Source organism: Notolabrus celidotus, chromosome 14 (genome assembly GCF_009762535.1).
Source record: "Notolabrus celidotus isolate fNotCel1 chromosome 14, fNotCel1.pri, whole genome shotgun sequence".
Lineage (NCBI taxonomy): Eukaryota > Metazoa > Chordata > Actinopteri > Labriformes > Labridae > Notolabrus > Notolabrus celidotus.
The window spans coordinates 31,926,464-31,936,531 of record NC_048285.1 but is presented as its reverse complement, the minus strand read 5'-3'; the positions used below and the strand labels follow the sequence as shown (position 1 = coordinate 31,936,531).

The 10,068-nt window shown below is 41.0% G+C and overlaps 1 protein-coding gene across 8 annotated transcripts in view; it reads right to left on the bottom strand.

Moving 5' to 3' along the window:
- The window catches only part of gdpd4a (glycerophosphodiester phosphodiesterase domain containing 4a), a 36,657-nt gene that overhangs the window by 13,112 nt on the left and 13,477 nt on the right, over positions 1 to 10,068 (bottom strand). For 4 of the 8 annotated variants that reach the window (XM_034701755.1, XM_034701758.1, XM_034701756.1 and 1 more), the window contains exons 2-11: positions 8,422 to 8,646; positions 6,696 to 6,801; positions 6,099 to 6,202; positions 5,876 to 5,969; positions 5,196 to 5,255; positions 4,986 to 5,084; positions 3,979 to 4,084; positions 1,869 to 2,014; positions 1,638 to 1,720; positions 1 to 58 (exon numbers count right to left, since the gene is read on the bottom strand). The exon at positions 1 to 58 is cut by the window's left edge and continues 93 nt beyond it. In XM_034701755.1, coding sequence (XP_034557646.1) covers positions 1 to 58; positions 1,638 to 1,720; positions 1,869 to 2,014; positions 3,979 to 4,084; positions 4,986 to 5,084; positions 5,196 to 5,255; positions 5,876 to 5,969; positions 6,099 to 6,202; positions 6,696 to 6,801; positions 8,422 to 8,483 — 918 coding nt within the window. In that variant the 5' untranslated portion in view covers positions 8,484 to 8,646. The remainder of the gene's footprint in view (positions 59 to 1,637; positions 1,721 to 1,868; positions 2,015 to 3,978; positions 4,085 to 4,985; positions 5,085 to 5,195; positions 5,256 to 5,875; positions 5,970 to 6,098; positions 6,203 to 6,695; positions 6,802 to 8,421; positions 8,647 to 10,068) is intronic. The other 4 variants (XM_034701759.1, XM_034701761.1, XM_034701760.1 and 1 more) reach the window with 1 other exon arrangement.

Sequence of the window (10,068 nt, the reverse complement as noted above, 5' to 3'; positions counted from 1 at the left end):
GACATTAGTGGTTCTCCTCAGAGTGGAGTCGTGCATCAGAAAGGGGACACCGTCAAAACTGCAGAGAGGGGTGGAAATATCAATAAAGAGATTATGTAAAGAAGAAAGGAAAAGAATACAGATTTGAGAGATCGGTATTGACAAAGGAATATGAATGAAGGTGGAGGAGGGCAGAGAGGAGGAGAAGAATCAAGAAAAGAAGAAGGGAGGAAGAGGAGGATTAAAGCCATTCATAAGCTTTTAATTCTCCAAAGCTCCCTGCTCTGCTCTAAACACCTGCAATCTAACCGGGTCTGTCTGTCATAATAAAGACAGCGACGTCCATCATGAGCAAGAAAACAAACCTGTCATCTCTATTAATCACACAAGTTATCAGTCATGTTTCTGCACATTAACACACTAATAGATTGCCTCACACAACCCTCAGCAGCTTAATTACAGAGAAACTGCCAAGTCGCCACTATCATTCATGAACACACACACACACACACACACACACACACACACACACACACACACACACACACACACACGTCTGACTAAGATAACTGGCTAACTCTGAGTCATGCTGCGCTGCTGATCCCTTTTCTTCAGACTGCATGATAGTGTGCTAACTCACCAGCTCTGCGTTAATGGGCAGGCTAATAGCTAACAGGATTAGCATGGCAGTAATCACCTTAGCGCTGAGGGTAGCATGCTAGCACCTAATCTGCACAATTAGCATCAAGGCACAGACTCAGCTTCTCACACTCTTGAATTGGAAACTGCGGCTCAGTTTAGCAGCAAGCAAACTCACTGTGGTCTATTGTGTTACTTCCAAAAAGTGTATGCATATTTAAACAGTTTATTCAGCCAATCAAGGCGTCACCATTAAAGAGATAATCACAGGCTGCACAGGTCCTACTAATGCAGTCTCATAGTTTTAAAGTCCTGCTAAACTGGCTGCACAAATAATCGCTCTACAGCCCCACCTGTGGTGAAAAGCAGTACTACAACTCTGTTTTTTCCCCCTTGTAAGGTCTTTCAAAACAAAAATTAAGGCTGTCAGATCTTTTTTAGTCTTTGGATTCAGCACCATGAAAAACTTCTGTTTCAGCCCAAATAAAACAGTAAACAAGGTAGTGATAGTTCCTCCAGCAGACCCTCCTGATGTCCTGTGTCTGACCAAGTAAATGTACAGTTTTCTAACCCAGAACTACTTTATTCAGAGCTTTATTAGTTATAGTGACCTGTCTGTTTGTTTTTGAGAAGAGAAAACCTTTAAGGTGCACTTAATGCCTTTTAATGTACAATTTGCAGCCTTTCATTCTGTTGCTTTTAGACTGCTTGTCGTATAAAGACAACAACAAAAGTTGAGCTGTTGGAAGAGTGAACTCTTTACACTGTCGACTGATATCCTAAACTTCTGCAGAGGAGCTCTACAAAGATTTATCTTGAACCTACACAAAGCAGCAAAAAGGTGTTTATCAGGTTCTGCAGGTGAAAGAAGAATGAAAAGGCTGCTGTATAGTGATAGGGATAACAACACAAGACAAAAGGAATGATAGATGCATGAGGGTAGAAAAAGCATGCACACAACTTGGAAAACAGCACAATAAATATTTAGATGCAGACATACAGGTGAGAGAAGTTAATACCTGATGGTGACGTCTGTCTCCAGGCCTTCTCCTCCAGCTTCCAAGGCCTTCTCAAAGGACATCACTGTATTCTCTGGAGCAAGCTACACATGCACACACACACACAAGAAAAATAGAACAATTATATTTCACAATCAATGGAAATGATATGTCACTTAGCACAGACATTTCACTCTGTTACTGCCTATTTCTTAAGTTGGATTTAACTACCACATTTCAGCTCAGTCTCACCATAGGAGCTCCTCTGTGTCCGATGAGTCTTGGAGCGGGTCCCAGCGTTCCCGCCTCCTTTATACAAGGTGAATACATCCCCAGAGGGACCAGGTAGAGGGAGAAGAGCACGGAGAGGAAAAGACCCAAGACTGCCACTTGACGCACTGAGGAACACATAAAAACACAGAGATATCAGTTTATACAGGGGTTTAAAAACTTTGGTTTTACACTTCTCTCTGTAGACAAGAAGTTGTTTATTTGTATTCAGATCTTAACTTCATCTGGAGGACTAAATGGTGAATGTAAGTCTTAAGAATGATGTTTCCCCAGGGCAGAGAGGCCAGGTGGGTTAATGCATTATGTATTTTTAAAGATAATGTTTCACCATGTCAGAAAATGATTTAGTTAACACTATCAAACATATTAAAACAGAGAATTAACAATCAATATCATCATAAATGGATTCCTGCTGTGACAGCTTGATGCTGATTTTCATTTATTGTACTTTAATAGCTTTAAAAGCATCACATTATAGTTAATAATGACCTCTGTCAAAATAAAAACACATATAAAACACCATCCCATACACACAACAGCAGATTAAAAAGCAACAGGCACACAATCAACACTGCATGTGGCTGAATTAATTCTATATGTGGGGTGCTGAGACTGCTAGGCCACCAGCGCCCCAGCGGACTGCTTTTCAACACGAGTCTGGTTCTGCTCCAGGTTTCTTCTTGCCCCAGTAACTTGCAATAAACGCTGCAAAGTGTTCTGCTCATGGCAGATTAACATAGGATGAGATAGAATCATAAAACAGGATGGGATTGAATCCTATCCTGTTGTTGTAAATAATATAAACAGAGTATCATCTAGAGATCTGCTCTATTTATCTCTCTTTGAGTAAACACTTCTGAGTGATAATTGCAACAAGTAAAAGTTGCATTGATTGCCTTCACTGTCCTTCTTTTAGTCAACAGAGCTTTTTAAAAACAGGTCAAAGCCCTGCTCGGTTTGAAACACCAACAGGTGCTCTGTTACTCTCAGGTTCAGTAAATGATCTATTTGTTATATAATCTTGAAAGACATTTTGAAAGCTTCATCCGGCAGCTCTCTCCTCTGAAATCTAAACCATCTTTAGTGCCTGGATCCAACAAAGCTACAAGAGAAACCCTGTAACAGCTCTTTATCATCCGGCCTTTAGAGGGTGTTAATCTCAATCCGGTTAAAAAAAAGGGGAAGAGTTATGTTACACCTTGTGCTTTGCCAAGTCACTCTCTCCTTTATCTCCTGCCAGGAGAGACCCTTGGCATGACTCAGCATCACTCTACCCACTGAATCACTATGGGAACAGGGGACAGTACCCATGGAGACCAAAGAGAGACGAGGGGAGACATAGAGGTCAAAGCTATTTGGTACAGGAGGAAAACGCAGTCAGTTACAAAGCAAGACAGACAAAGTGACCCAAAGACGAGGAAAGAGAAGGAGACGGCAGCAGGAGGAGGAGGAGGAGGAGGGGTGGAGACGTTAATCAAGGACACCAGAGTGATTGAGAGACCCGGTGAGGAAAAAAAAACATTAAAATGTCCAAAAAAAGGACAGAAGGACTAACAGACGAGTGCAAATCGATTAGGTAAATGAGGCATTGATTTTCTGTGAGGAGGAGGTAAAGAGAAAGAAAGGATAATAGGGAATTTGGAGAGGTGTGTAATCCATGCCAGACAAGTGCGTCACACTGCTTTGGGGTAAGTTTGCTAACAGAACACCTTTATTCCTGACGGGCGGGCGGGTAGCACAGAACTAACACCAGAGCTTTCTACCAGCAATCAGCCGATATGTCATTTCAACAAGGTCCTTAAGCCCTCTGCTCCCTGAGGTCTCTCAAACCTGAGAGAGGAGGGCTTTGCTTTGTGGAAATGTGCGACGCTTTTATTCTCATTTGAAATCTTTCCAGCATAAATAAACTTTTATGGTGCAGAGGAGAGGAACGAACATCAGGTACGAGGAACATTAGTGTATTTCCTACTTCTAAATGTGTGTTTGGATGCATATAAAGCTGAAGTAACTGCACATTCATACAGGGGAAAGAGTCCCAACACATTCACAATGTTAGTTAAAAATCACTCACCAACTTGCTTACCTTTCCTGTTCATGCGGAAGAAGTGAAAGGCTATCGGCCAGGAGAGAATCGCCATCAGTGAGACTGCAGCCACATGAAGGAACGGTGCTGTCACCTGAAAGTTAAAAGAAAAGAGAGTGGTTTTAAGTTTTTTTAACTGTATTTTTGGTATTTTTATTGGTTGGTCTTCCTTGTCGGCACGGGGTATCCTTATTCATAAGTCTATTTGAAATCTGCTTCCTTCATACCTTTTCACCTACATCAAGCAGAAGAGTACAGAGACTAACACTCTTCAATCCCAGGACCTTCTCTTACGATCTGTGCAAAAGGTCAGAACTGAGATGGTAAAAAGGCTTTTAAATTTGCAGCTACCTTTGCTTGGAACAAATTACAGAAAGAGCTGAAGCTAAATCAATCAAGCTTGATTTATATAGTACCCTTCATACAAGTCAAATGCAAGAAGCAGATTTTAAATAATGGAAAGACATATTAAAAAATAAAAATGGATTTTAAAATAGAGACTTATGCACTACAACAATAAAATATGTGTAATTAAAGTAAGTAAAAGCATCAAATTAACATTAAGAATATAGATAGTTAAAATAAATAAATTAAAAAGGGTAAGGATAAGAGTTGAAAATAAAATCAAGGCTAAAAAATATCAATAAAACTGAGTAGATAAATAAAAATAAACAGTTAAAATTAATAAAATAATAAAACAACATAAAAATCTATATAATAGTAAAAAGTAAGTAATAGAAATTGTTAAGCCCTACATAAAAGCCAGACTGAATAAATAAAGGAACAAAGGAACTTGTCTCACTGGGTCATTTTGAGGTGATGCTAAACAAGCTGGAGGTAGACACACTGGGCTGCAGGTGTTCATACCTATAATGTTAATTATGTTTTTGTATCTAAGGCTACTCTGTCAGAAACTATGTTAACTGTGCTGCTGCTTATCTTGGCCAGGACGCTCTCGAAAGAGAGATTTTTAATCTCAATGAGTATTGCCTCACCTGCAGGGAGAGAAGCAGAGTCTTCCATTCTTTGCTCCAAAGGTCAGACAGGATGGCAGTGGCAATGACCGAGAATGCCAGTGTCACTACGATGCCGGTCTGATGGACACAGGAGGACACGATAAGGAGACAAATACAAAGAACAGTCAGAGCTTATGTAATCGTTCTATTATTCCTTCACTATTTATTCTCTGTGTGTTTTTGTCGTACCTTGTGGCTCCAGTGCAGGTACAGCCTCTGACCCTCAGTAAGAAGACACACCGCCAGCACCTACAACATTCACAACAAACAGTTTTATTTATTTCTAAAAAAGCAAAAATAAAACCCCAGCCCTTTCAGAGCTAAGATTTCAACATCATTCAAAACACAAAGATGCTACATAACCGTGTTTTTCCTCCAAGGACAAATTCATTCTAATGATTGTGCACTCTTCTTTATCTGAGTCCATTTTACAGTATTATATAATCATCTTCTTACATCATTTGTCACCTCAGCCAAGCGGACAAACTCCTTAATGTCACTCAAAATGCTGAGGGGACTGTGTGGTTTGATTTGCACTTAAGAAAACATTTTGTTCTAACCCAGCTTTTAAAAGAAAGAGATTAAAAGCTGTCTCATTGGGGCCCTAGCAGATTACAAAGTTCTTTTCCTGCTAATCTTTGTACACAACAGATGCAGTAAGGTCAAGCATCTTGCACAAATACACAAAAGTAGCTGTGCTGAGATGGAGATGTGTTTATTTCTGACCGTGCAAAGGTTTTTCAGCACATCCAGAGGCAGAGAAGTGGCAGCCTTCAATCTAAATATGACGTGTTTTTTGTTTGCTTTTACATTGTTGATGACATCTATTATAATTGCATCTCTTTGCAAGTACTTAAATGTGTGCATACCAAAAGCAGGGCGATGTATGTGAAGAGAGCTGCAGCAACAACCAGCAGGACCAGAGACCAGGGAAACCAGAACCCCAGAGTCCCAAAGTTAAACCTGAAGAAGAAGACAGATAAACAGTTTTCAAAAACTAACATGACTCATGTTTTTGGAAAGAGGTTTGCATGATTCATTTTATTGTACTGGCCAAAATGTGCAGCAAGTATGTGCTTTGTGTTTACCCACCAGTCAAAGTCATTGTAGTCATTCTGAGCTTCACTCCAGAAATAGAGGAATAAAAAACTCAGGAAGAAGGTGAGGATCAGGAGGCCAAAACTGCCACACTCCACCTATCACACCCACATGCAGAGAGAGAAGAAAGAGACAGAGAGAGAAGTCATGTTTTATCTAACCAATCATTATCTTCCTCATCTTTCAAGTGCACTTAGAACAAATCTGTTTTCAATGAACGATAAAGATAATCAAGCCTTTTTTTAAATCTAGAAAAGCTGTTGCTGCAAAGGGTTAAAGGTTTAAAGTGAAGGTTTTTGCTGATGTTACACTCTCAAGTGAAAAAAGAGAAGTCAATCATATTACAGAGTGCATATGAAAGCAGTACATTTTGATAGAAGCTGACACAGTTTCACTGAATGCGCTGATATTTTCTGAGAAAAACAGTGACTGACTTTTAGAGTCAGCAGCTTGGACAGAGGAAAACCGGCCAGGGAATCAATACTGTGTGCAACATCAGCAACTAACCCAACTCAACTCACTGCTTATAGATGTGTATGTGTGTGTGTGTGTGTGTGTCTGTGTGAGGGTGCAAGTGTGTATTGTGTTTACCTTGCTGCAGCAGCACTCCCCTGGCTGGGCCCGGGCTCTTTGGTATCGTCTCCATTGGCAGCCGTAGAGGCCAGCCAGGCAGGAGACAAACGGCTGATGTTCATACCTGGCACAAGACGAGGGGATTTATAGCAGTCAGACGATCCAACAACAACATTATCCAAGACACAAAAAATGTGTAGTTGGTATATTTATAAAAACACTGACAGGATCATTACTTTTAATAAAACTAACAGGATATTTTAGAGGTCACAAAGACTTCCAACAATTATTCCAGAGGAGTCGGACAATTAAGGACAAAACTGAGTGACCTTAGGTTAAAAACTTTGGGTTCCCTAAGGGGTAGTTCGAACCCTTACCCTAACTGTCAGTGGACTTTATCCCTAACCCTAACCATCAATGGACTTCATCCCTAACCCTAACCCTCAGTGGACTTTATCCCTAACTCTAACCGTAAGTGGACTTTATCCCTAACCCTAACCCTAACCCTACATCCCTAACCCTAACCCCCTGGGCTTTATCCCTAACCCTAACCGTAAGTGGACTTTATCCCTAACCCCAACCCCCAGTGGGCTTTATCCCTAACCCTAACCGTCAGTGGACTTGATCCCTAACCCTAACCCTCAGTGGACTTTATCCCTAACCCTAACCCTCAGGGGACTATATCCCTAACCCTACCCCTAACCCTCAGTGGACTTTATCCCTAACCCTAACCCTCAAGGGACTATATCCCTAACCCTCAGTGGACTTTATCCCTAACCCTAACCCTCAGGGGACTTTATCCCTAACCCTAACCCTAACCCTCAGTGGACTTTATCCCTAACCCTAACCCTAACCCTCAGGGGACTGTATCCCTAACCCTACCCCTAACCCTCAGTGGACTTTATCCCTAACCCTAACCCTAACCCTCAGGGGACTGTATCCCTAACCCTAACCCTCAGTGGACTTTATCCCTAACCCTAACCCTCAGGGGACTATGTCCCTAACCCTAACCAGTGGTATTTGTCAGTGGACTTCATCCTTATCCCTAACCCTTTGTATTTGACAGTGGACTTTATCCCTAACCCTAACCGTCAGTGGACTCTATCGCTAAACCTAACCTTTGGGCATACTCGCAATTTATCCCCTCGCCAGAAACCCTTGCCCTTTACCTAAACACTCTGACTTTATCCCTAACCCTAACCCTTGGCACTTTCGATGACAGTAATTAAAGGCTACCAAACCTCACCTGTACCTCTTCTTCATAAACACACAATGCAGGGAAATCACACCAGTTTTTAAGATACATACTAAGAAAATAGCCTCCTTTAGATGATGCACTCATTCTATCTGTGTACAGAGAAGCACTGTGACTCATCCATCTGTGCAGCAACAGACAGCAGGCCGTCTTACGTCAGAGCAAGCAGCTCTCCATGGAAATGATAAACAGCAAAGTTTGTGGATAAACTTGAAAAACTAGGAATTGTTTGAGAAAGGATGCTGCTTTTGAGGTTTTTATTTGTTGGTCTGTTTTTAGCAATACATATTTCTGTGACTTTCTAACGTTAAATTAAAATTACCTACAGTGTATAAGAGCACTGAGAGAAGATCCTATAGGTACCTATAATTAGCTTATGAAGAAGGCAGTGGTTTTAAACACTATACTACAGAACTCAGGCTGTGACAGAAAACAATCTTTAAATCCACGGGTAAGTTTCAGTGATATCGATTATCGTTTGGCGCTTACCTTTGCAGCAGCTGCCGCCGCACCACCTTTAGCTTCCCCAGTTTCAGTCTGGTCACGGGCATTCACTCACCCACAGCCCGGCCCGACATCACAGAGAGACAGAGAGAGCGTGTGGGAGGAGAAAGTTTGTTTGAGAGAGGGAGCAGAGTGCTGAGGGTGAGGAACAGAGAGGACGGAGAGGATAGAGGACAGGAGCGGGGGCGTCGACCTCCAAACCACCTTTACCTGGAGGGAGAGAAAGAAGTTTGAGTCAATCAAAAATGTATTTATAGGGAAACTCGACAGCGTGTGTGTGTGTGTGTGTGTGTGTAACAGTAGAGTCCTGATTTTATCACTGTACCCTGCTTACTCTAACCCAGATGATATGGATACTGTTACAGAAATACACACTGACCTATATGTGATGTGACCGTGTAGTTCTACGCAAAATTTGTCTGCTCATGGGATTTATCCCTGCTGTAAACACATGTACTCGCATAACTGCCTGTCCTACATTATGATGTCTATCATTTCAGAATAGTTACAGCTGCACAGCTTTATTGTTATATATTATTAGACAGGTTGGTGAGGCAACTTAAAGGACTTCAAAGTAAGCCAGTTATCCACTCAGCAACCAATAAACAGACTCCACTGTAGAGCTGAAACACAAAGCTCATAAATCAAGAATTGGACAAGCAGAAAAGTATAATTATGACACTACTGTTCACTAAGGTAGTGCTTTAAATTCAAAAACAATGCATTAAACAGACTGTTTTTAGGTTTAGGGATAGTGGAAGAAGAAATCCAGCAATTAAATGTCATTATGTGATAAAATAGTTATGTTTTCCTGCTTAAAGAGTTATTTAAAGATGTGAATTGTCATTAAAACTTGCAGCATAAACTCCATCTCTCTACCTGTGATAACACCCAGTTAGTGACTTCATACTTCCCATGTTCAACACATGATTTCCTTTGAAAACTGTCTCTTGCATGCAATGGTAATGTAACTATTAATGACCCTGATCCTCCAAAGCTGCCCTTTTAACCTCTCAACAACCACACACCATGAGCAGGGTTAATAAGAACACTTATGCAACAGCTCTACATTCACTGCTCCACTGAACCAAATACAGAAGGCAGCCAGTTATCAAAACAGAAGAATCAGCCAACAGGTGAAGGAGGTCAATCAGCCAGACCAATCAGCACAACAGCCAGCCTTGGCTTACACGTCCCAATGGAGGTCCAACACTTATCTTATATCATCTCATAAATTGACCTATAAAAAATAACTGGATGTGCAATCAACTATGATGTCTTCACAGGATCATTTTTGGCACTTTTGCTGATTATATTGATAAATTCTGATTTCAGCTCCAGAGGTAAAACATTTCTGTCTTCTATAGTTCTCCTAACGGTGATCCTGATGTGTACCAGACCTAAATAGGTGCCCTAAATCTACTCAATGTAGGTCCACCAACAACTTTTAATAGTGAGCCTGAGATGAGAACAGAAAGGTCAGCTCGACAGCTTAACACACACTCTCCATTAGAAACACAATAGTGTCAGGAGGAGTGTGAACTGGATTTAAATACAGGACTTATAATTTCATTACACAGAAACAGATTAATGGTGATAGTGGAAGTGTTTTGCAACACAATCAGGAGTAGC